The sequence below is a fragment of the Melanostigma gelatinosum genome, assembly GCF_949748355.1.
Source record: "Melanostigma gelatinosum genome assembly, chromosome: 13".
NCBI classification, from domain to species: Eukaryota; Metazoa; Chordata; class Actinopteri; order Perciformes; family Zoarcidae; genus Melanostigma; species Melanostigma gelatinosum.
Window position 1 is genome coordinate 23,954,345 of NC_136646.1, and position 25,866 is coordinate 23,980,210.

At 43.3% G+C, this 25,866-nt stretch overlaps 2 protein-coding genes across 2 annotated transcripts; both read left to right on the forward strand.

Moving 5' to 3' along the window:
* Window positions 1–20,554: 20,554 nt before the first annotated feature.
* Window positions 20,555–21,309, forward strand: pirt (phosphoinositide interacting regulator of transient receptor potential channels; the record flags this gene model as incomplete). Its single annotated transcript, XM_079281634.1, has 1 exon — window positions 20,555–21,309. The coding sequence occupies one exon, from the start codon at window positions 20,555–20,557 to the stop codon at window positions 20,960–20,962; it is 408 nt and encodes a 135-aa protein (XP_079137760.1). The 3' UTR covers window positions 20,963–21,309.
* A 2,012-nt stretch (window positions 21,310–23,321) lies between these two features.
* On the forward strand, window positions 23,322–23,910 carry tmem238l (transmembrane protein 238 like; the record flags this gene model as incomplete). Its single annotated transcript, XM_079281584.1, has 1 exon — window positions 23,322–23,910. One exon carries the CDS (start codon window positions 23,322–23,324, stop codon window positions 23,832–23,834), a length of 513 nt encoding a protein of 170 aa, XP_079137710.1. The 3' UTR covers window positions 23,835–23,910.
* Between the last annotated feature and the right edge of the window lie 1,956 nt (window positions 23,911–25,866).

Genomic DNA, 25,866 nt, shown 5'->3' on the forward strand with positions numbered 1-25,866 from the left:
CGGGGTCCCTGCTCCATCGCTCAATCAGTTTGGGGGTCCTTGGCCTGAAAAACGTTGAAGACCCCTGCTCTAGAGCCAAGATATTGAAGAAAGTTCCTGGAAAAAAAGATAGGCCTATTTGTAATTAAAACAAATACGTAAACTACTTAGTTGTTTTATTTTGTTTGAAAAAGAAGAAGATGTAGATAGCCAGGGTGTACCTCGACACTTTGAGCTATATGCTAACGTCAGCACGCTAACATGCTCACATTAGCATTAGCCGTGTCACCATTGGCATGTTTATGAGCACAATTGCGCAAAACAGTTTTTCACTTGTGGGGGTTTGAAATGGATTATCAAAACGCCTTTGCCGAAAACATTCTGACTTCGCCAACATTTACCTCAACTGAATGCTCTTCTTCATCTCCAGATGCCGTGAAACATGGCGTATACTAGCTGACATGAAATAACAAGAAAAACTTGCCCAATCGAAACAAATTCCTGAAGACCGCTGTCCTTTTTTTCCGTTGACGATGGTAAGCTGGCGACTTGTTTTGTTACGGGTTCCCATTCTTCTACTCGATGTACTGGCAGATTTCTTAGTTGCAATAAAACCTTTTTCTCTTTTTTTACCTCAAACCTGTTTGATTGGATAATTAAGACAAAAGTACCAATGTGGACCCAAATGTCTACATTGTAAAAACCAAATGTGAGCCAATTTAGGCAGAAGCATCTGCCAAATTAATTTAGTGTATACATAACTTTAAGATACTGGTTAAATGATCTAAGGACTATTTTATGCATGTTTACCAAAAACAGATATATGCCCATAATTGGATGCAAAATAATGAAATTTAGAAGCATAGTTTAATGCTCAGAAACAGAAAAGTTTAACCCCAAACAAACACAGGACTTTCAACCAGGAGACCGGTGTTAGTGTCCCAATGTGTTATTATTTTGAAATTACGTTAGCGATGTTTGTCACGTGTTTTCCATTAATTTGTTACGTTGTTGACGTTTCACTTATTTTAAGCATAAAATCAGCTGAAGACCATGTGATGTGATAGAAAGCTGCCCAAATGGACCTTGAGGTGAGATTTTTACGTCAAATATAGTTCACTATGCTACATTATGACATTGAACACAACTCTCCGCTTTGTTTCTATATGAAGTCGTATTTCTACGTGCTCCACATCCAGAGAAAACATTCTTCAATTATAGCCAGAGCCTCCTGCCAGACTGATGAATTAATATCCCGCCTGCTTTGTCTTATGGACAAACACCTTCATTAATCAGAGAAGATGCACACAATTCAGTCTCCATCTGCTGCCAAGATAACAATGGCAGTGGTTTGTTAAATTCTCCACACACCGGTTTCTTACTCCTCTCTTGTCATTCTCCTCCTTCCTTCCTCTCTTCACATTGAGTTTTTTAAATTTTACTATTTTCATCTTCCGGTCAATGTCACTTTGAGTTTTTTTATTTTATTATCTCTCCCCAGTCTGGAGTTGAAGTCATAAAGCCGAGCAGAGATCCCAGACTTCAGACGAGTCCGGGCCACAGAGCGGATCAATGTGCAGCACACCAGAGATCAGGCCCCTCTCCAGAGGCCGAGACCGACTCACAGATAACTCATATGTCCATTTGATCAAATGCCAGCAGAATATATAAATATATATCTATAAATATATAGAGCAATCTGAGCGAACACCTTGTGACAAAATGAAAGAGCTCAGGGGTTTATCAACTGCTCTATGTGGAACAGACAACCTGCCAGTTTAAACCAGCAATTTGTCAACTTGTTGAATTTTACTCAAACTTTTCCAATGAGGGATTGCTGCAAAACTTGTGAGGTGAAATATAACTGAACAAAAGTTGTTCACGACTTATTATCACCAAATCTGCAGCTCGTTAGTTTATATTTTACAGGATTACTGTTCGGTTCCGTGTCAGCGCTCAAAACACAGATTCCAGACACAGCAGGCTGTTGTCAGCAAAACAAGCTCTGATAAACTCCACTCTGTGTGTTTACTCGCCTCAGCAGCAAACAGCAGACGGACAGTTGGAGACGAGCAGGGGAAGAAAGTGGCAGCTGAAGAGCCAGAGATTTTCTAGGTGCTGGTGGAGACCAAAGCAGAGTGAATAGTGGACTTCCATTCATCATGTGGACACCAATGTGATTCTGATGAGATGATGATGTTAGCCATCACAACCTTTGCCCACTGGTTTGTGGACTGTCATTTAGAAGCCTTGAGTTTGGTGATTTGGTCGTTGCCATCTTGGATTACGGTCGTCACCGGCTTTGCTTTTTGCAATCATCTCTTGTCCACTCTGTAAAGCTGAAGTTGTATGTTCCGCGTCCACGGGTACGAAAGTGGTACAGAGTGGACAAGAGATAATTGTCAGATAATCCCTTCACTTGGATTCAATTTGGATTCATAATGGCAGTCAGTGATGCTGAGCCGACTGTGTGCACTGTGTGTTAAACCATCGAAGCTCCAGAGACGCGTGAACACAAAGCAACCGGGACGTGTTGGGAAGCCAAAACAAAATCTGCTATAAGGAAAAGAGACAAGTTACAAAAGGTTGAGAACCCCTGGTATGATCTTTAAAAAGTCACTGCCGACTCAAAGCAGAAGACGGGACATGTTTACGTCTTCAATATTGAATCAAAAACACGATTTTTGAAGAATTCTCCGGATTTAACTAACTTAAAAGCCAAAACCAGTGTGCGGATTTGGGGGGTCCGTGACCCCTTGAAAGCCTCATTTGCAAAATATGAATAGTGGAAAACGTTTTTTTCCACCGTAAATGCCAGTCAGAAACGCAACAGGTTGTGCCAAGTGAGCCTGTGTTCACGTCTGTTTGTGGACCCAAACGGACCCCCTTTGGACAAATTAGATCCAGTGCCTTTGGTGGGAGACCTAAACACGATTCAGGACCCAAACCAGAGTCCTGTACATCGTTCACCCGTCATTCAACAGGTGTGGTACAAGAACGTAGACCTCCAGGACTTGAAAAACGTAGGATATGAACCCAATAAAGTATTTAATGTTACATATATAATATAACCTCATGGCACACTTTCTGTTTCTTAGAGTACATGCTTACATTTGACTACTTATACTGGTCTGGTTTCTGGTGCTAACACAGGAACATGATGAGGCACCTCCTGTTTCCTCTGTGTGAGGGAGGGGGGGCTGAGGTGAGGTGTGATGGTGTGAGGCTTCCTACTGTTTGAACATGATGAAACGAGGATGATCGCGACGAGATGCTGCTGATCAGACGGCATCCTGCTGAGAACTATCTGACAGCGGGAGCCTCCAACAGAGACCGGCGCTTGTTTGTGTGAGTTCTGTTTTCCACGCTATAGTTCCTATTCTTCAAGTGTTGGATGTATGAGACTTTGTAAGTGAGGGGTTTAAAACATCTGCTCCTCAACATTTTTGACATTTATTTGCAGTGAGGCTAGCTCACTCTTCTGCTTCACTAAAAGCTGCAGGTCGGCTCAAACCGACCACTTACAGGCAGAGTTATTTAATCTGGGCAACTAGGCTGAAGTCTCTCAGAGGGATTTCCTGGAGGGCCACAGAGTAAAAGCACACAAAAGAAAAGAAAGTACTCACCACGGCTCATTCATTTCTCAGCCAGTAAACAGCTGTGAGAGGCCTCCAGCACGGTTGGCTGTTCACATCACAAATTCATCAATCAACAGTACGGACGCTGCAGACTGCGCACCGTGACGCCCGGTGGATCACCGGGTCCAGTTGTAGATTTTACATGAGTACAAAGGATTCAGGGGAGTATTTATACAGCTGTGCAATAAACCTGCACGAGTCTTTTGCGATTGTGGCGTCGTTTTGTTCGCTTCCACCATCGCTCTGCCACCCTAATGTGAGATGGATGAACAGCTTGTCTCATGAGGAGAGCTGTCCTAGATTTAAAAAGACACTGTGTGGCCTTGATTTCTCCAGGAGAGAAACCTACAGAGCACCGTTTTATTTCCTTAAGCCTAAAGGAAAAGCTGCACCTTGTGTTTGAGCGGTGTGATGGGTCGCAGCCTACTTCAGTGTAGAGGCTGCGGAGGGAGGATGACATTTTGAACGTGGAGTCTGAAAGTGGAATAGCATTAACTTTTACACGCATCAAATATTCCAGTTTTTGCACATATTCTGAAAAAGACAATATTCCTACTGAGCTGTTTACATGGCTAATGACTGATTAATCCACTAATATTCTCGTTTACATGCAGCTGTGCATATTCCGGTTAATGTAAAAGACCCCATGCAGCATCCTCATAACGGGGCCAGTGAACGCCACGTCGACGCTATTCTCTTCTGTGTTTGACGGGTCGATGCCCTAACGCACACGTGTCAAACTCAAGGCCCGCGGGCCGAATATTGTTCAGGTTTTAAGAGCATTCTCTGGACATCCGTACAGCTCATTCAGACGTCTCAATGGGAGCTTTACGGCAGTTTGCGACACAGGCCTCTTTCCTGTTTCCTGTTGGGTTGTGTGCATCGAACACGAACCAACAATGCAACTATTTTCAAAGCTGGAGAAGAGATGCATGCCCAAAAGAAAATCAGGAGTAACACACCTACTTTTAACCGTTGTGAAGGACCGAGTCTTTTGCGATTGTGGCGTCGTTTTGTTCGCATCCACCACACTTGAATGAACAACAATCAAATGCAGAGAGTTAGTTAACAATATGTTTGGGATTAGTTACATCTATACAGTTTTAGAGTTACAACCGGCCCTTTGAGGAAAACTATGATGCTGATGTGGCCCAGAGTAAAAATGAGTTTGACACCCGTGCCCTAACGTGTCGTTTATCACGTCAAAATATGGAGCTGCTTGTGCCATTTTGCTTCTTTGCATTAAATATGTGTTGTTTTTTTCAAAAGTAGGTGTGAGCCGTATCAAATTCAGAATATTGTCATTTTCGGAATAATAGTAGAATATTTTGTGTATTTAAACTAAGTCACTGGATCCTAATGAAGTGCAAAACCAGACTCATGTTCTGACTTTGCAGCCGTACTCAGCCGAAGCAATTCATTCGTTTTCAGCGTACAGAATAGTTTCTTTGCCATCTTCTTTTTATTGGTCCACGTTGTTGGAACTGTTTTCATACAACAACTGAGGATGCATAAGTAAAGTTGAGCCTGTCTCAACCCCCCACTGGGAACCCATTCAAATCTCTGCAATTGGGGTCATCGGGATTTTGCGACCTAAAAAACGGGGTCACACGCCATAAAAGCTGTGTTCAATCAATGACTTCATGAAATGCAAAATGAAAAGTGCCACATTCGATTCCTGGGATGTGGGAAACCAGGCTAACTGCTAACCTAATTAACGTGTCTTCCCTCCTGTGGTTTGGCAAATCAGAGTGCTAATTTCACCCAGTGCTGCACAAGCTACCTGAAGCCGAGAGAAAAGTGTGAGTGTTGGTTTGTTATCAGGTAACTGCTGTGTGTTTATTGATGTGCTCCGGTGATTCACAACGCTTTCGGCTGAAAAGAAGCAAGATGGAGATAAGAGCTCCATTTTAGGGGTGTAAAGTTATGTCTTTTTAATCCGACGACAAGAGGACATAAAGCTTTTAAAGGCTGTTTCACATTCACGAGTTATACAGTTCAGTGTGCTTATTCGGAGGTTCCGAGGCCTATAGGCAGTAATCTGAGGTTTCATTTTGTTTGATAACTGGGCTGCAAAGTACAGATAATAACACCTGTATACTCTTCAATTCTTCATTATGTTGAGACTGTCAGAGATTTGTTGATTCAACTCTGTGGTCCCGTTTGAGGTTGTAGTTTTTGTTGCTTTTACAGTTTCAACAACGTAATGTTTTATTGAATCAATACAAACAATGCAAGACCGTGTCAGGCACGTATTTCTCATGCACGCATCATGCAACGGATTTCATTTTGATCTATGCAGCTGTCTGCAGGGGCTCCGTGCAGCTCGCTGTTACGCTTCATGTTGACTGTTCAACGCTTCCTCTGAAGAGAAACTGTCAGTCCTGCTGTGCATTTAGTTCCGTTAGCTGTTAGCTCTGTTAGCCAAACACACCGTAGGACTCCCATCAGCTGCTAACAGCTAACTAGCTATCATGCTACCGACAAGAAGACATATGCTAGATGGGCGATAGTTACACATTACATTGTTGTCTTTCTGAAGGCGTGCAAATCAAGAAGGAACAATTCATAATCCGTAGGGAAACAAGAGTCCAAAATAAAGTCGTTGTTGATCACTCGCAACTCCTACCGACCGGTGAAGAGGTGTCAGGAGTCAATGACGGTATAAAACGGTCCAAGAAATCAGGGTTCTTTTAGGGCGGGGCTACCTTGTGATTGATAGGTCTCTACGTCACTCCTCCACAGTCCAAAGATGGTCACTTCCTGTTCACTGGTTGCAAAAATCCAAGATGGCGCGGCTTCATAAAGGCAACCAAGAGGTGTGGTCAAACAAGCACAGGACTTTCACCCAGGAGGCCGCTGTTCGTGTTCTGTGTGACACCAAAGGACAACAGTGACATATTTCGTCATGTGAGTCGGTCGTCCGTCAAGTCAACACCAACCACAATCTTTTCCTGAACCTAACTAAGTGCTCATCTTGCGTAAACCTCACTTTCTGTGAAGACAGAAGTTTATTTTGAAAATACATTATGTATGTAAGGAATGGAAACTACAGACTATAACTGAACAAGTCTATAAAAACTCTTTGTTGTGTTTTGCAGGTTTTACTTCTTCTGCTTCATCCGTTTGTTGCGTTGTCAGCTTTTCTCTTATATCTGCAGAAAATAACCCTGGAAGCTCCACCACTCACCTCCACTATCTTCCCTAATTCACTGAGTGCGGGCCGGCTCCCGGCTCTCCTATCTCAAGTTTGAGTCTCTGGTTTCTGGCTTTTCGTTCACAGTCACATGTATTGATTTTGAGCGTACGAGAGCGCAGGAATCAAATCGAGGAATTCTTAAATGTGGATTTATGGGCCAGCTCTCACTAAGCCTGATAAAGAAAAACAAACTGTTTAAATGGTTTGAACTCTCTGGTGGGAGAAAGAAACAGTGAGAAAAGGAGGTGTTTTTTTCACTTTCATTCACTTTATCTGACCTTTCAACCATCCTGCCAACCACTGCGAGTATTCTGCTAAAGCAAAAATAAAGAAACGTATAAATGTTTTGATCTGAAATGCCAAAAAGATTGCCCCGTTAAGGTCAAACCTCTTTGTGTTTCCACTAGAGGTCTGTGAAGGCAGCGGAATAATTAAAATGCGATATGACAGTTTTGAGCAAACAAAAATAACAAACAGATTGGGGAGAAAAAGAGTATCGGCTCATGAATAATTCAAAACGCTAGTCTTTCAGCAAACACCACTTTGTAATGAACTGTGAGTGTAAGAAAGTGAAGCTGCCAAGAACGTGTTGATACTGACAATGTTTGAGTCAATTGCAAAGCACAAGCGCGAACGTGCAGAAAGGAGGTGACAAATACACTCAGATATACAGTTTGAGTAATTTTGCATGAAAAACATTTTCAACCGGTTTGTTTTGAGTCTTCAGACACAGAGAAGTTGCTGTAATCACAAGCCTGTTCCTCTTTAGAAATGAAGCGGGTGGAAAAAAAACCCCAACCAGAAATCAATGTTTGTCTCGATAGAGAGATGAAGATGGAGAGAAAGAAATCAATTGTTTCGACGTAATCTGAGGGAGTTAGTGTTCCTCCGCTTGTTCGTCGGGAGAAGTGCTGAACAAAATCTTTAAACCTGAATGAAATCTTTTCAAGCTCAAACAGCACGGTGGAAGTGAGACTTCCATCATCACAGAGGAATGTCATCAATACATTGCATCATCAGCTGGAGCGGCTCATTGATAAAATAGTCTCAGCGATGTCAGCGTCCAACTTTAAAAAGGCCCCCGACCTCCCCGACCTCACGCTCTGGTTGCTGTAGAAATGGACAAAAGTCAACTGAGGCTTTCTTGTTAAAACATTTAAACACCAGGACACAAATGGAAAAGATCATTTGAATCAGTTGAGTTTTCTTCATAGTCATAGTCACAGTCAAACTGTTATTTCTAAGGCCGACATTCAGAAGCCGTCATAGCGTTACATCCATCAATTATTTTCTTTCCTCGAGTTACATTTAAAGCAATGCTCTGCTCACATTCATCTCATGAAGGCGTCCCTTTAGGAGTTCATGATGGGTATTGTAATTTTTTTACAACCTCTCTGGAGAGGAAAGGGCTGCCCGAACTAAGAGTATTTGTGATTACGATCATGTGCGATGCCGGACTCAAAGTGACTGAATTTCTCTTTGCTTTGGCTAAACGCTACCCTGCATGACAAGCGATGCAACAAATACACAACACAATCAGCAAAAGAGCATAAAATCAATGCGTGTTTTCCTCGGACTGACACATAAATGGAGCGAGTTGAACAGGAGGTCTTACTTCATCTAACAATGTGCCGTCTCCACGCTGAGGGGGAAATTAATGGGATGACCTCATGAAGGCACCAAGAGGCCGAGGCAGCTCGTCACGCTGAGTGTTTGCGAGTGCTGGTTCTCTGTGTTCACACCAACAAATGTGATCCCTGATATGTGAGATTTGATCTATGCACCCCAACAGCAACGTTATCTTTTCACAGTGATATTCTGTAAAACACGAGTCCTTAAGATCCTGTTCCTCCGTGCATCTTGGGTGCTAAGATGCTTTTAAAAACTACACCAGGCTTTCATGTGAATTGTGTATAAAGGTTCCAGCTTTTATCTGCTGGAATCAATCATTGTTTTTACCATGTAAATCACAGACATATAGTATTTGGCATCCAGCTTATAAAGGAATGTGCAACCTTTTGTGAGTTTATGGTCTCAATCTCTAGTTTCAAGTCTTCTTCAATACAGCATGATGTTCATTTAGTACATTATGGTCCATTTAGAGTCACACAGACCATAAAGCAGGGGATGCTTTAGGGCGGGGCTACTATGATTGACAGGTGTCTCTACGTCACTCCTCTGCAGTCAAAAGATGGTAACTTCCGTTCAGTGGTTGCGAAAAAAAACTAAATGGCGACGACGACATAGCCGAACCCGAGACTTCAAAACGACAGTCCACAAACCAATGGGTGACGTCCCGATGACTACGTCCACTTATTATCTACAGTCTGTGGTTTCCGACAACCCATTATTTTGAAACCTCAATCGTCAAAAAGAAGTCCCCATTTGTCCAACAGCCTGTTATCCTGAAAAGAAAAGCTCACTGTACTAAAGGCCCAGTGCTGCGAGATTACAACAAACTGAAGCAAATATGGCTCATTTATTATGCAGAATGACATCACTAGACCTTCCCAGTTGCAATGTTTTCATATCCTATTATGGCGAAAGCATGACCCGCTCTACTCTGCCTCTGATTGGCTGACCCTGATACCGAACTTACTTATTCTAACCGCTCATTCTTCATGCCTTAAATTAACCAACCCAAGCAACAAAGACAAGTATACTAGCCAGCCTGTTATCGGATGTTGTCAGCGCGTTATCTCATCAGGACTTCAACACGGGCCACAGATGATGCTGAGGGCAACATATTAAGATTACACAATAATAAATCCTGGAGACGAACTATTGTTCCATATAAATTGGAGGATATGTTGTTGAATCGCCTCCTAAACTCTCTTCTGAATTTTGAGGAGCTGAAGCTGCAGAATAAGGGAACAGTCGAGAGGGAAACTTGCTAATTGTCACTGCAGCGAGAGTCCCGAACTGTTTCCTCGGAGTAATCTAAAGTCTGCCAGGCCTCTGCGCTCCACAGGGAGCTGCAGGTATTGCTCAGTGGGACCACCGTATTGACTTGTACAGCATGCAACAAAAGGCTCCCATTTATCTTGATTAGGCCCCGAACGTCTGCACAGCCTCGGGCCATCAAAGCGCCATTGAACGTTACTGCTGGCGAGTCTTCCTTTGCGTCCGCACGGAAATACGGAAGAAGGTAAAATACTCATCCATATGACTGCGGGATCCTCTTCTCTCGGCAGATGGGCATGTGGATCAATATGAATCGATTGGTCACCGCTGCTCTGTGGGGGGATTGGCATTTCCAAAATGAACTCCAGCTACGACAGTGAAGCGACATCGACCGGAGGGTTTCTCCATCAAAAGGCGGGACATGTCAATGCCCTGACCTGTGAACTCTGTGCCTCAGCAAAGACCGACTGGACCAAAAACACTGCAGCTTTGCTCACCATGGAAACATCCGCATTACGGGATGACTCCGTCATGAACGCAGGCAGGGATAGCTGCACCGCCTTCATCGCTTTGACCCCGGCTAGATTGCTCTTATTTCCCATGGTTCAGGAAGCCGGAGCCCTCTTGATATCTGCAATTAGATGTGAGAGTCTCTCTTATGAAGCAACATAACTCGCTGTTATATTGCTTCACTCGGGTTTGTAACCCCGACCGAAGGCTCTCGACTCCGTTTCGGGGGCTGACACTATTAAGAGTTTTATTGCTTCCGAGAGGTTTGCGCAGACAACTTATTTTTTAGGCAACAGACGGTGTTTATCAGACTTTTAGTTTGAGAGCTTTTTCTCTCACTTTCTTTGTTTGGTCACGAAATCTTCTGTGTTGGGCGATTGGCCTTCGCCTGCTAAAAGGTTTTAAATAACATCATCCCTCCTCGTTGACGGAAAGCGAGCTTTCACATCAATAACGATCCTCGGAGACATCTTGAAAATTTGATATTCGCAGCACAGGTCTTTTGTCGGCTCACATTTCCTTTTGTTTCTGACAAACATCCAGAGTCTTCTATACATACTGGAAAATCCCTTTTCGTTCCCAGAGGTCACATGTCAATCGGCGTCCAGCCCTGTGACATCACTGTCCTTCTCTCGGGGACGTTTGACTTGATGTGAGCGGAGCTTGTTCCTTCATCTGCCCCGTCTACGTTGTCTTGGTCAGCCATCAAGCTACAGCTCTACCTAAGGCCTTTACATAACATCTGACTGTTCTTTTTGAGTACTTGCATACAACACGAATATCACACGGCGAAAAAGTCATTTTTTTCCACAAAAAGGTCAATATTTCTGAGCCTTCGCACCGTGAATAAAAGCATCAACCAATCAAGTTGATCGAAATCGGTCACATCTATATTTATAAATCAATCACCATGAAGTCCAGACCAGGATTGCAAACTTGAATACTCCTTTCAACTTTAAAACAGCAGCACAGACCAGATCCGCTCCACTTACAATAAAAGCCCAAAACAAATAATATTCACAGGCGAGTATTTCAGATTTTCGCGTCGTCAATTCGTCATGCTCCTGGTGTGTAATGACTTTCATATTCCAAGGAACAATTAACATTAATAACATTTGCTGCTGTGAAACATGCTTTCGCAGATGTTCCATAACAGAGAAATAATAGCCCTCTACCCCAGTGTCAAGTTTAGCTGTATTTAGAAATAAAACAAGAGCAAGAATGAAATAAACAGGCTCAGTTAAACTCCCAATAACTGATGTTTTTGGAGAGCAACAGCAGAAACAGCTTAAACACAACACGATAATATAATCACCTTTTTAGTTGACAAACATGGAATAGTTACGGAGCAACATCATCATTCATTAAGAGTCGTTGTGTTTGTCCCCTGATGAATGTAAGACCAATATTCTCTCTTTCTAGCTCTGGTTTTGGTCTCCACCACCTCCTGAGGGAAATATCTCTTTCTTTAGCTTCCACTATGTTCACCAGTTGGTCTCTAACGTTCTCTGTCTGCTGTTTGCTGCTGAGCAGGTGGAGTACAGTGAGGTTTTTTTACAGCTTTTTTCCCCACTTGCTGCGGCCGACATCAACACCTGAGAATGAACCAAAACTTGAAAGATCTCATATACTTCTAGGTACATTTATGTCACTTAGTGGACATGATTGCACATTTTAAAGTGTTGCCTTAATGCGGATAATTCTGAGACTTGGAATTTCAAGTGAGATTCTTATACATATATTCCAGTATGGCTGTTTTTAACACAATTTCTACCACACTTGTACTCTCTTAGACATTCTGCAGGCTGTATATATTAGCCGGAGGACTGGAGAAACCCTTTCACGCAGCCCTTATTCACCTTAAGTGAGCCGTACTCCACACAGTCTTTTGTATATTTCTGACTAGCACTTTCAGTATGCGGTACGTGCCGGTCCTCCAAACATAAAACACCTCTGATGCTCTTTGATGAAAGTTGTATGGAGTTCAATATGAAAGTCTGAATCGAGATGGAAGCTATTATTCTTAGAAAGTGTTTTGATCTGTTGGTTACAGTTATAATGTGTGGAAATTAAACTGACCAGCATCAAAAATACAAAAAGGTATTTGGTTCCCGCTCAAAATCCTGAACACATGCCTTCAATAATAACAATAAAAAACATGAGAAAATCCACCTCCTAAAACCTTTACTAATTACACGTACATCTTTAATCTGTACAAACATGAAAGTAAAACGTCATGTTGTGGTTTTACATTGATTAATATTATTATGATTGACTTATGGATTATATATTTCCTGGCTGTGGGAGTAACTTCTTAAAGTTAAATTGCCCGAAACCACGATGATAGCAAGACTCCAGGAAGTGTCAGAACCGTGGACACTCTGAATCTGCGTGATAATGATAAACTCGCCGCCCTCTTCCGGAAATTTGGGAAACAAAACTCCTCTGAAACATATGAAAATGTTATAGCAGGTGAGCAGCACCAGCCTTTCGAAATACAATTACAATTTACATAAATCTTCATGTAGACATCAATCTGGCCCACATTAAAAATGAAACTGCTGAAAGCTTTTTGGATCCCACTCGAGTAGCCGTTCCTTGAGTCAAGGTTTCCTCTGCTGCGTTTCTGTCAGAGGGCTGCTGGCCGTCTCTTGCTCTCTTGCTCGCCTTTTCTCTCATTTAAAATGGGCCAAAAAAACGTGACTCATCACAGACTCATTATTCGAAAACGTTTCAGAAAAAACATCAAATTATTAATTTCAAGTGTGAAAATCGCCCTTTGAGTGTCTTCTTCCGGCCAGCGTGGTTCACCACTGAGCCTCTGAGGCTGTGTCGTCACAGGCTGTTCATTCAGGCTGATCTCTCACCTGAGTGCACACTGGCAGTGACACCTCCAGGTCACCTGCTCCACATTCTACTTTTAAAGAGGCTATTTGAAAATGACTTTGTTTTTCTCAAATCTCTTCTTTTGGCTCAATACAAATATATTCTTTGAAGCTTCCTCTTTGTGGTTTGCATTAGCATTCATGTCTCGCTGCCGTATTAAAAAACAAAACAGTCCAGTGGCTCAGATATGGAGGAAAATGTGAATGCACTTTGTTTAAAAGGTGCACTGCATTGTTGCACCTTAGAGGCCACGGGTGAATGCAAGATTTATGTGTTTCACATTACTCTCAAGAATCATGTTGTTTGGCCTCGAGATGGCAGCGATTCCCGATGTTTTGGCGGAGGAGGCGTCGAGTGCAGAGTTAGCTTGACCCACGGTCAGCATGGTCCCAAATATGAGCAGAGAAATATAAATCCTTTTAATTTGGGAGAGAAAGAAGCAACTATGTGGCTTCTCTGTGACTAAATGTGCCAAAATGTGTGTTTTTAAGATAATAAATGTGTGTATTTATCTGGTTTATTGCACATATGAGGTATTGTTTTAGTGACAACATGTGAAAACGCAGCTGAACAGTTAAGCATCACTTTTAGCAAGTGACCAGACTGTATGAGAGAAGAATGGTGGAGGGAAATACGTTCCCCATCCAATATAGTCGGGGCAGCATTTGTCGAAAACGCTACCTGTGTGTCCCCTGGTCAGTTTCAGTGTCTCGTCCCCACCTTGACAAAAATACAGCAGTGAGCCCAGACGATCCATCAGACCAACAGGAGTGTGGCACACTTTGTTATTTGCCCAATTATCAGACCGGGGGAAGCAAATCTGTCAGAAGTGAGACGTGGCTGAGCTATTGATCTGTTTGTACAACCCACATCTTTTCCTCTGCAGCAGCATCTATCAGCACTGCCTTTCTCCGTCTGACACGCCGGAGCAGAGCAGGCCGTTGACGTCACGAAAGCATTGACCATCATCAGCATTTACCCGAATGCAGCATGTTTTATATGCTCTATTTTCAGTCCAGTGTGCTAATATATGATCTTCAAAGCATGGAAATGCATCAACCGTCAGTTTTGCTCCCTGAAAAAAAAAAATATTTAACAGCTTGAACACATATTTGATTGATGTGGAGAAAAGCATTCCCTCTCTCGGTCAAATCAATGACCTATATACGTTAGAACCAACATTTCTATTGCGTCATGATGGGCTCATTATCACGCAACACTATCCATTACAAAGATGTGTAGTGTGCACAGTGCTGTTACTCTGCCTGTAGAAATGTCGATCGTCAAAAACCAAGATGGTGACGGCCAACATGCTGAACTCGAGGCTTCATAACGGCAGTCCACAAACCAATGGGTGATGTCACGATACGTCCACTTCTTATACACAGTCCATGGCTGACTGTACTTCAATAGGTCCCAATGGCTGCTGTCTGCAACATAATAACCAGTAATCCTTTGTGCTCCCGCATACTGCTGTATGAGACAAGGATGCCCTTTATGGCCGTTATTGTTTATGATTGTTGTACAGCTGAGACAAGAAACACAAACACAATTTACCATAACTTAATGTGAACAACGTGTCCCTTTTTAAAGTCACTCTATAAAGGTTAAATTATTGCAAATGCTGAGGGGGTTTGGTGAAATGCAATATTAGAGTAATTAGAATTAATCAGAAAAACAAGCGGATCTTGGGATTATTCTGAAAGGCCAAATCTCTCTGTGTGCACCAGCAGTCACCATCAGCAGGGAGTGAGGCTCAGCAGCTCTGAGGTTTGAAACTGTGGTTCTCACCTGGTCAACCCGCTCTCACTGCCAATGCATCAAATACCGGCTGATCCGATCTTTAAGTACGTCAGTTCACAGCTCATAGATTCATTACAAACACGGAACACAGTGCATCTTGTCCTTGTCCCATGAATGTATATTCCGTCCTTTGCTCAAAGGTTACCGGTAACTTTTAAGGTGGAATGTTTCCTAACTTTGTGTAATTGTAATATTTAACGCTATTTGGTGGCTATTAGTCTCATCTTGTGCAGTGAAGGGTTAATCTAAAAACATACGATTACATCTTGTGTGGTTGATAATAATAAAGCTTATTTATACAACACTCATCAACAGATCAGATCTGACAGGAAATAACTCTTTCTTTGATTTCCTGTTTATTCTTTGAAGGCAGCTGAAAACTGTCCGACTTTGTTGATGATTGTTTGACTGTATATTTGTCGTACTTGCCCTTTTGAATAGGAGATGATGCATTTTAGACATGCAGTCAATTGCTAAGAAAAGTAGGTTATGGGAAAGTGGAAACACCCACAAAGTACATCGTAACTTCAAGACGAACTGAAAGCATGACGGAGCAATCACATCAAGAGTAAACGTGTCGCTGTTTTCCTTTTTAGAGTTTGATGGCTGGAAGAGAACTATGAATTTCACACACCTCTCTGTGTTTCCATGGGTGAAAGAACCTTTATGCTGCGGTTGTTTGCCCGCCTCCTCTCCTGGGATTACCCAACAAAAAGCTGTAAATATGCAAAGAAGATTAATTAGTTTCCCAAGGTCACCTGTACAGAAGAGGGCTCCATGCGTTAATATGAGATTTCGTCTGCAGACGAGTGGATTCCTGCAGATGAGCTGCTGCACGGATTTCATTGATATTTGCTCAGGAGTTAACGAGGCTCTGTGTGAGGCTCCATTTGGCCAAAACGTATTTCTGTTTAATCCGCAGCCTCTGAAAAAAACCGCAAGGGTTGGAGTTGTTAGAGCATCTTAGTTCTGGTGGCTTTAACCGGAGGGTGAGCGCGCTGCACCTCAAAGTCCACAGTTCATTTGAATCCAGTCCTAAACCCGAAGAACTCGGCGTGCTGACTCAAGACGAGGCTTATTAGCTCTAATCCCTGGCAACCCCTCTGTGTTTGTATCATCCTATAGGATTAGACGGATACCTGTATGTGGGTTTACCAATATATTGGCTCAACTTTTAACTTAGTAACACCAACAAGTTAAATAATCCAGTGGTACGATGGGTTCTCTTTGACTATCGGAACGTACATCTGAGGAACACACCACTATGTTTCTATCGTACATCGTTTTTACTTTTTTAAAGTTATTTCGTTTTCTTCGTGTCCTCATGCATTCAAAATGATTCCTGACCATTGAGTAGTTAACAATAGTTGATTCACTAAATTCACGGAAATGCCCTTCTCAAGGTCCTAGAACCTCGGGGGTGGTACGATCGATCGGCTTGCATTAGGAGTGGTAGAGCCTACTTACAAGTCCTTGGGACATTCACAGAAAACGTTGTTCAAGAAGGATCCAGATGTGGTTTTCTTCCCCTATCGTAACACTAAACATGTTATTTTGTACTAAACTTAACCATTTTGAGACTCTTTGGTTCTAGAATCTCCTATACCCACGTCAAGGCAGAGTCTGTGTGGAGGTTTCATTTTTTATTTTGACAATGACAAATAAATAGTGGCTCATCTTCTGGATGACACAATAACAAGACAAACTAAAACAAAAGGGAACAACAAAATGAAAGGACGTGTGTCTATTTCTGGAGGATTGTCAGCCGCTTGTCCTGAAAGCCTCTCTGGGTCCTGATAGGAATGCCATTTTCTTGGCAGGCTTGAATGTAGCGTTGGTAAGCCTGAGCAAGTTTGACACTTGGATCAATGTCCACGAGTGACGACTCCTGTGAAGACCAGATTTTGTTTGTGGTCACAGGCAGGCATGTGGAACGAGTACGTATGAGCCTCCGTTGGACGTCCTCATCCTGGACACCCTGAACGTCTTCAAAAGGCTGCTCTGTCTCCTGATCCTCCCTCTTTGCCTGGGTGGTGGGAGCAGCTCCCTTTTGGCAGTGGTGCCATCCTGTACGGAATGGAGTCATGGAGGCGCCACAGGCTCAACCCGACCACTTTGGGCAGCAAGAATCTCGACTGAACTTGCAGCTTCTGCAGTTCCGCTTGCGACACTTTCATGCCAATGAAACCTTGAAGCTTGCATAGACAAGATACTGGATCATGCCAACGCAGCTCGCGAAGGTCAGCACGAGGAGCTTCGTCTGTTTCCCCATTTCTGGAGGGAGTCTTGACATGACGGGACCTATAGCAAAGGCATCCCGTGCTCCCTGAACCGCTCAAGGTTCCTGGCATAGGTGAGCGAGCAACTCTCCATTTCCGTGCAGATGTCGGCGGTCATGGATGCAGCTCTGGCCTCGTGGATGGTTCTTTGCCGCTTGAATGCACCTCCTGGAAGTCTTTGAAGTTCCAAGTTACTCTTTTGGTATTGCGGACATCTCTGTACTTAGTTGCTGGGAAGTACCGTAGTTGCAGCTCAACAATCCCAGCGACAAGGCAGTAAAGTCAAAAATCACCATTTCGCTTAAAAAGCGCGTTTGTCGGACAAACTGTCCAAAACCTAAAATAATTATATTTATGATCACATAAAAGAGAGAAACACATCAAATCCTTAGGACTGAGCAATGAAATGCATAAGTGGGTGAACAAGTCTTTGCCCTGATGTGTCAACCACGTATATCTTATCTAATCTTCATCAACCACGCGGTCATGTGGAGGTCTCCATCCCGTCCGGTAGCAGCTTTACCCAGCAGCGTTAAACACCCTCAGACGACTGTTATCAAGTGAATGGGATTCAACCCACTTAAATTACCATTAAAGAGAATTAGCCACATCATAATCACAAGATACTGTGGCACATCACATGGAATGGTTAATTCATTTATCATAAGTGGCTGCAAAATAAAAAGGAATTGGATCCAGAAGTCCCGTCAGAATGAAATGGAGGCTATAAGGTAACTACAACAATTCTGAAATAAGGCGGGAAACTACAGAGAAAAACATTGGTTTTCATGCACTGGTCAATTTTGAGATTTTGGGCTATTTTGCTTCCATCACACTTTTTCTCTCAGACATCCAAAATACACATTGAGGTGTTTTAATTCACTACTTAGTTTATTTACGTCCGTAGATTTCTCAATTCACCAAATGTTACTTCTTAGTCTTGGTGTGGGTGATCAACTGAGGTTTCATGTTGATATGTTTGTTTTACCCTGTTCATCTGTAGTGTCTTCAACATGTCTGTGATTTAACTAAACATCGATTTAAAGGACGTTTTCTCTCAGACTCTGATCCAGAAATCTCCACTTCAGCAGCTCTAGCATCCACCAAACGTTACACTTTCATTCCTCTCTGTGTGCTGAAGGTTCACACAGCATTCAGAGACTCATTTATTCAATGAGACAATAATAAATAACTCATAGTTTCATGGTGATATCTATGAGTTGAATGTTTCATCTGTGTTGTCTCCTCTGAATTAACCGATGAACTAACTAATCCTGCCCAGAAATATTTCACTAAAAGTTAATAACACTTTCAGTCTAAATTCAACACACATGCTGGTACTGCCCTCTGCTGGATTGAGCGGCTCATTGCACGTATTGACGGGTTCCATCATGTGTCGGCGTCGCACCGCATGGTGGTACAGTGGTGCATTGTAAACCAATCACAGCAGTAATTTAAGGAGTTCGTGCAGGAGCGTCAGTGTTTATTAAGTAAGCACACGTGGCAGATCCTGACGAGCCGGTTTAGAGCTCTCTGTGGAGCGTAATTGTGTTAACGAGAGAGAGCGAGAGATCATGTTCAGATCAATGGCGACACACTGACACTTGTCTTCCCTGAAGAGCATGCAAAGCAACAAAGACACAAATGTAATATAAGGCCTAATGGAAGCAGGAGTGTCAAGTTGCAGAAACATCCCTCTTGTGTTTCCCCGGCCTGTGAATCTGAAGCAGGACATTTGAGACGGTGAATAACAAGATGGTCAAAAATAATAACAATAATTCGACCACAATTCTCAAAGACTTCCTGCGTTTTCTCAGGGTTGTTTATGCTACACTGACGTCATTGATCTCACGTTGGGAGGAACACAACTACAAGTTGCAGATAATTGCTTCAGGGTACTTTGGGATCAATACTGTGCCAACATATCAGGCTGTATTGGAAAGTGTCTGGTGATTGCCTGCTACATCAATCCGGCTACAACAGAGAGCCATTTCCTCGAGTCGCTGCCCTGCCCTGCTCCTCTTTGTGTGGAAAGAGTATACCAGCCAATTGAGGCAGATATTCCCCCTCATTGTCCTCTTCAGGCTTCTTAAACAAAAAAGAAAACAGAAAAAGAAACGCCCAAGCTGTTTGGTAGAAGTTTGTGAAATCGTTTCAACAGACCAACGAGGGCGTCGGCCTGAGTGGTTTTCGGGGTTTGTGGATATCCTCTGGGGACCGGGAAAAGCTCTTCGCCCTGGATGCAGCACGATGGACTGAGCCTGGTAGATGATGGTGAGGGGATGTTGGTGGTTTACAGGCTTTCTCCTGAGGAGGTGGAGATGGGCGTAGGAAGGGTGGAAGGGAATCTGTAGCACTGCATTTCTTACTGGTTTCTCAGGTGGGCGGACTTTTTTTTTTGTTTGTCAGCGTCTCCTTCTCATTTCTGGATATTTCTGATGCTGAAGAGATTTTATATTATTGTTGATTCTTCAAAAAATACGGACAAAGAAAACTTGATCCAGATTTAAAGGTGGGTGTTTGTTGTTACTTCTATTTTTCAACTGTTTTTCCAGTGGCAAGAAATGTTGGAAGCTTGGAGACTTTATTAGGTAGAATATTATGTGTTATTCCATGAAGCTAATTTGAGGGAAAAGTCAACATTTTAACAATTAAAGGCCTTTTTCAGAATGGGAGCATTTTTTTTTCATTGTGCGATTAGATTATACATCAATATACATATATATATTTGTGTATAAAACTCCTGTTTTTGTCAAGAGTACTTTTTACACAGAATTTGAATATTACGCAGCAAAAAAGCGCCATTTTTTTCAGAATTATTTTTTTTTAAACCGCGAATAAATGCATCAACCAATCACATTGCCTCTAAACTACCGTGTGCAACAATATGGCGACTGTGTGCAATACTTTTCAAAATGAAATCATTTACACTGGGAACTCAAATTCTCTGAAGAGTGTTTCTCTGAAAGGAAACTCAATAAAATATCTTACGGTAGCTTTAAGCAAAACAGTTTGACCAACGCTGCTCTGCTTGAAGCGTTTAATGATAAATGTTGCAACTGTCGAAAATATTTGCCGCTGCTGAGTTTTGTTATACATTCAAAGCAGAGTTTTTTACATGTTTGTGTCTTTTATACGTCACACTTACGATGTGTGATTTAAAGTGCTCAAAATAATCTTTCTGATCACATTTATCTGCAGTTTTTATGACGTATATCACTCTTAAAATAAGCAATGTTGTTTACAGAAAATATTTTACTTTACCATGCATTAGTCATAACTTTCTGTATTAGAATCAGAGACCTCAGATGTGGTTTCTTGCTCCGCGTTTACTCTACAGAATCCCCCAGGAGGCCATGCAAGGCAGCCCAGAGAACATCCCCCTGGGAGTGTGCACCCTCTCCCAGTCCAGGGACCAGTTGGCGCCCCCGAGCCGCACAGAGAGCACCGTGTTCAGCCTGTCCCGCAGCGAGTCCGTCTGGACCGCGGAGACCTCCCCCAGCAAGTGTGAGGAGTTCTGGTTCGCCATCCACCTCATGTCCACCGGGGGCAGCTTCCTGGCATGCGGCATCATCATCAGCGGCCTGTGGTTCGCTGGCCACTGCAAGAAGGTGACCAACATCATGGGACCAGCCCTGCTGTCCATCGGGCTGATGGTGTTTGTGGTGGGCGTGGTCCTGATCCCCATCACCAAGGAGAACAGGAAGCGAACGAGCATGAAGAAGCCCTTCAGCTACTACAAGCCTCCAGTGTTCAACCTGTGACGGTCACACAGCTTCACGTTTGGGCGCCGTTCAAAGGGAGAACCTTTAAGAGCACGCTGGATCCAAACACACCTTTATTTCCAGCATGGGAACCTCCGTGGAAACTCATAATTAAAGGACTCCGCATGGCGACATTTATGTTTATTTCTCTGGGATTGACAACGCTAAGCGCTGATCTCAAGTGTGCATGAAAACGTTTTGCATTAATAACCATGGCTGTGCAACAAAAGGAGAAGGCGAGAGCACAAGGACGACAACGTGCGAGAACAAAATGCAATTGTTCACGCGCAACTTAAGCGAGGACACTAGAAAACTGTCCTCGTGAATTTTCACGAGGTAAAAGTGGACAAGGGGGATTTCCTAATGCTGTGTGGTACAGTATATTGCTGTGTGGTACAGTATATTGCTGTGTGGTGCAGTATATGCCGATTCATGAATAATTAAAGGTTGAGAGCTGATAATTGTCACTTCCCGGTTTACTGGGTCTCCTTGCATCCACCGGCGTCCTTACTCTGCGCGCATTCATCCTGAAATAAATGTAAAGGACGGACATGTGACCAGAAAGCACATTTTCATGAGATTTAAATATGAAGTTTTATTTAACCCGTTCTGACCCAGCGTCCATTATAAGCATGAAATATTCATGTTCAATGAAATAGTCTTTGGCCGAGTAACTAAGCTATAATCGATATGTAATGGATCACATGACTAGTATCGCTAATTCAAATAAGCTTTATAGGCGTGAACGTTAAAGTTGACGAAACATTGTTGCTAAATGACATATTGTTGATTTATCATGTTTTACACAAGAAAACAAAGTAGATAATTACAAGCAACGTATTCTGTACAGTGAGTTTTAGTATCTTTCATTGTTTTACAGTTTTGTTTCTCTCTCACTGCTCTCAACATCAACATTTTGAGCTGCGGACGCTGTTTTCAGTGAAAAATCACACAAAGAAACAATTTACATTACTTACGCAGCACCAAGCAACACACACACACACACACACACACACACACACACACACCAGTGAGCAGTTGAACACGTGGAGCACTTAGCAGCTCAAGAGCCCGATACTGTGAGTGGAGTTACGAGATGTTTAATTAGGCAAATGTCGTCAACTTAGAAGGGGATGTTCTGACAATATGCAAAGTATCCCGATACAACGGTTCTTATGATAACTTATGAAAAGTCATTTTTTATTTTGTGTGTGTTTTCCTACTAACGTCCAGCAACACGAGCGATCGGTGAGCATGTGCAGCATTTAGGCAACAAGACTACTTGGTCGGGTTTAGGACAAGTTCCTGGTTTGGGTGAAAATAACTACAGACGGTGCGTTACTGAAGTGCGAAGGTTACGTAACAAATAGGTATTTGGTTTGAAATAACAGCAGGATTAGCTTTGCATTGGTACGGAAGTTACGTAACAAATAAGTCAACGTTTGGGTTGAGTTAACTAAAAGTAGCCATCAAAAACAGGAAACGCCAGGGCCCTCTCTCTTAGACGGGTCCAATGCCTTTATTGTAACGTTGGACCTAAAAGCAAACCCCTAACTCGTTTAAATAAACGACAAATAAATCAATAATGACAATAATATTGAGTTTACAGCCTTAAAACAACTATTCAGTAGAATACAAGAGAGAAATCAGCTGACAGGACTTTGGCTAAAACCACCTTTAATGGTCAAATCCATTTTCCTGTTGAAGACATTGTCTCAGTCAAACCTTCCATAATAGTGGACATGCAAATAAATAAATTAATGTAATAAAGACGCAAGTTTGTATAGAAAATTAGTTTTTGACTCATTTGTTTATGATAGAAGAAAGAAACTAGAAAGAAATAGGTCAAGTTCTAATATATCATGGCCCACATATTAAAGGAACAGTGCGTTGGATTTAGTGCCATCTAGTGGCGACGTTGCAGATTGCAATGAACGGAACATCGCTCCGCTCACTCCTCGCTGTCGGTAGTGTGAGCCGCCCCGAGCAACAAAACAAACGTGGTGAGAAAGGCTGAGTCATGATGCAGCGAAACCCTGAACACCAATTAGAATGTCAAATCACATGTTACAAAGTCCTGCAAGGCCTTTTGCATTCATGGAAACCAGACGACATGTAGATACAACAGGAAGAACAGGATAAGTAAACAACAGTCCGTGCGTGCGTGTGTGCGCGCGTGTGTGCGCGCGTGTGTGTGTGTGTGTGTGTGCGTGTGTGTGTACACTGAAGCAGCCTGAGGGAAACACCTTTTTCTACCCTCACTTTTAAGGTGGGGCGTTTCTCTGCAGGTACCGCGCGCTGCACTCGGCTCGCCATCCTCCCCGTTATACAAGCTCGAGGCAGCGGTAATGTCCGCACCATGGGTCCGGTAAAGTGCATCGGGGGATGCCTGTCTGCGTTCTTCACCGCCGTCCTACTCGACGTTCTCGGCGTGATCCTGCTCTTCGTCGGCATCTTCGGAGACGTGCGCTTCGGTGGCCGCTTTTACGGAGACTTTTTGATCTACACCGGCTCTCTGGTGATCTTCACCAGCCTGGCCTTCTGGATCATGTGGTACGTGGGCAACGTGCCGGTGTCTGAGGACTACGGCTGGATGAGGAAGAGGAGCGGCGGCGTCGCGCGGCTGGCGAGGAAGCTCACGGAGAGGCTGAGCCAGAAGCTGAAGCCGGAGGCCCGCGTGAAGTACGTGGAGGAGAATAAGGAGGATGAGAAGGAGGGCAGCCAGGTGAGCGCACCTGCACCTCGCGAGGCCAGCCGGGTGACGTGGGGCAGATCCACAGTCTACCACAACGAGGGCTACGAGGACTCTGGGGACTCCCCCTCTGTGGAGAAGACAGCGGAGACAGAAGAAGAAGAAAAAACAGACCTCTGAACCTCCAGCTGGTGCAACGGATGGGTAGCTTCACATTCGATGCTTTACATGTGCCATGTCTGCTTCCGTACATATCAACGCTGCTTCTTCTGTAAAGACTGTTCAATGTTATTATATCATTCCCAGACTAAACTAAATGAAGGTTCGTTGACAGGGTTTTTACCCGCACAAACAAAGTGTATATATGCGTCACATCCAGAGAACTGCTGAGTCATGATGCATTTAAACCCTGAATATCAATTTGAATGTCAAATCACATGTTAAAAAGTCCTGCAAGTCCTTTTGCATTCATGGCAAACCAGACGACATTTATGTTTTAATGAAGAACAGGATAAGGAAGCAACAGTCCGTGTGTGTGTGTGTGTGTGTGTACACAGGGTTTTTAGAAATACTGAGGCACACTCAATATATGTTCAGCAACACTTTATCTTACAGGTCTGTGCATTTCCTGGAAAGACGTCGGTGCCACTGATAAAGAACAAAGAGTGTGTTTAGATGGTTCACTCTGAATTATTCAATTCCTATCGAGGTCAAAATGACATTTCAAAGCATGCAGAGCTGGATTGGCAACTATTCATTTTAAATGTGTTAGTTAATATATATATTTACCACAGAAGCACAATATGAATTGATATGATCCAGACCTGATGGCTACCGTTTCATTCAGGTCTTACTTTAAAGAGAATCGGGGCTCGCAGCTCTTTTTCAGGCCCCTGCCGGTGAATCCGGCCGTCTGCTGGACTGTAACTCTGTCACTGACTTATTTTCTTGCTGAAAGTATATTGAATCAACACAACAGTTTCTAGCGTTCTCAGAAAGGCTGTTGTGTCCATGCAACAAGGAGAACTGCTCCTTTGTTGACTGTCCTCCAATATTTCATCTGATTTTATGATTATTGTGACACATTGAACATCGGTCATTGGTGTCGTGCTGCTGCCAGAGCGAGTGAACTCAGTCGTGTTTGCTTTTCGGCTGGCGGTGAAAGCAACACAAACACTGGTCCGACTGGTTTGCCTCGGTGGTTTTGGTGTCGGGTAAACAAAGCTGAAAACCCTCAACAGTAGATCATGTGACCCAGTCTGACATGCTGTATGTCCACTAAGATGTATCTGTCTCCACTTATTTCACTTTGAGACGCACAAGATGGATTCCAGATAATGCCACGCCTTATGCAAATGCCCCGGTCCCTGCCGGGGTTCTGGTTATTGCGAGTGAAACAACCTCTGACGCACACAGAGTCAACATGACTGACATGCAGCCTCATCTTTAAATCAAACACATGACAACGTGACAGTCAATCACACGTAGTCCGGCAGCGGTGGGAGGTATGGGCAGTGAAAGCCACAGAGCGGACACAAACAGTGGCAGCTTGACTGGTCAAACAAGCCGCTCGCAGGAAAGTTTCCATTGCGTGTGTTTCCTCTTTGTGACAGTCACTTCACAAAAGGTGTCATTGAATGAACCGTGAGCCAGCAAATATTTACGGGGAAGGCTTGAAAGCATGTATCCGTCCTGCAGAGCTGCTCCCTGGTTAAACATTGAGGGCTGAGTTTCTGTCCTGGCTTAGATCTCAAGTGGGAAATTTAAGAGCGAGCTGATAGAAGATGCAACACACTGACGCAGCTCTGCACGTCGGTGCCATTAGAAAAAGATCGGGGGGGGGGGGGGGCTCATTCATTATCAGGCTTATCTCTGTGTAAACACAAGCTCAGTGGCATCTGGTTATGAAATATATGTGCATGAATGTGTCGCAGACAATGGGTCGATGACGCGTCCGTCACATTCGAATGGCATGAAAAGGTGAGAAACGAGTCTGCCCTGCAGAGGAATGAGGATGGACAGCAGAACCCATTGCGCTTGCATACCAGGACTCTTGTGCATTCAAAAGAAATGAGAGGCGTGCTGAGAGTGAACGACTGAAAGGACAGGACAGCACTTCACCGGAGAGACTTGCTGAGACGACATCCACCTCGTCTGCCGTCTCACCCAGCGCGGTCATGGAGCAGAGGAAGTGCTCCAACTTCTTCCTGTC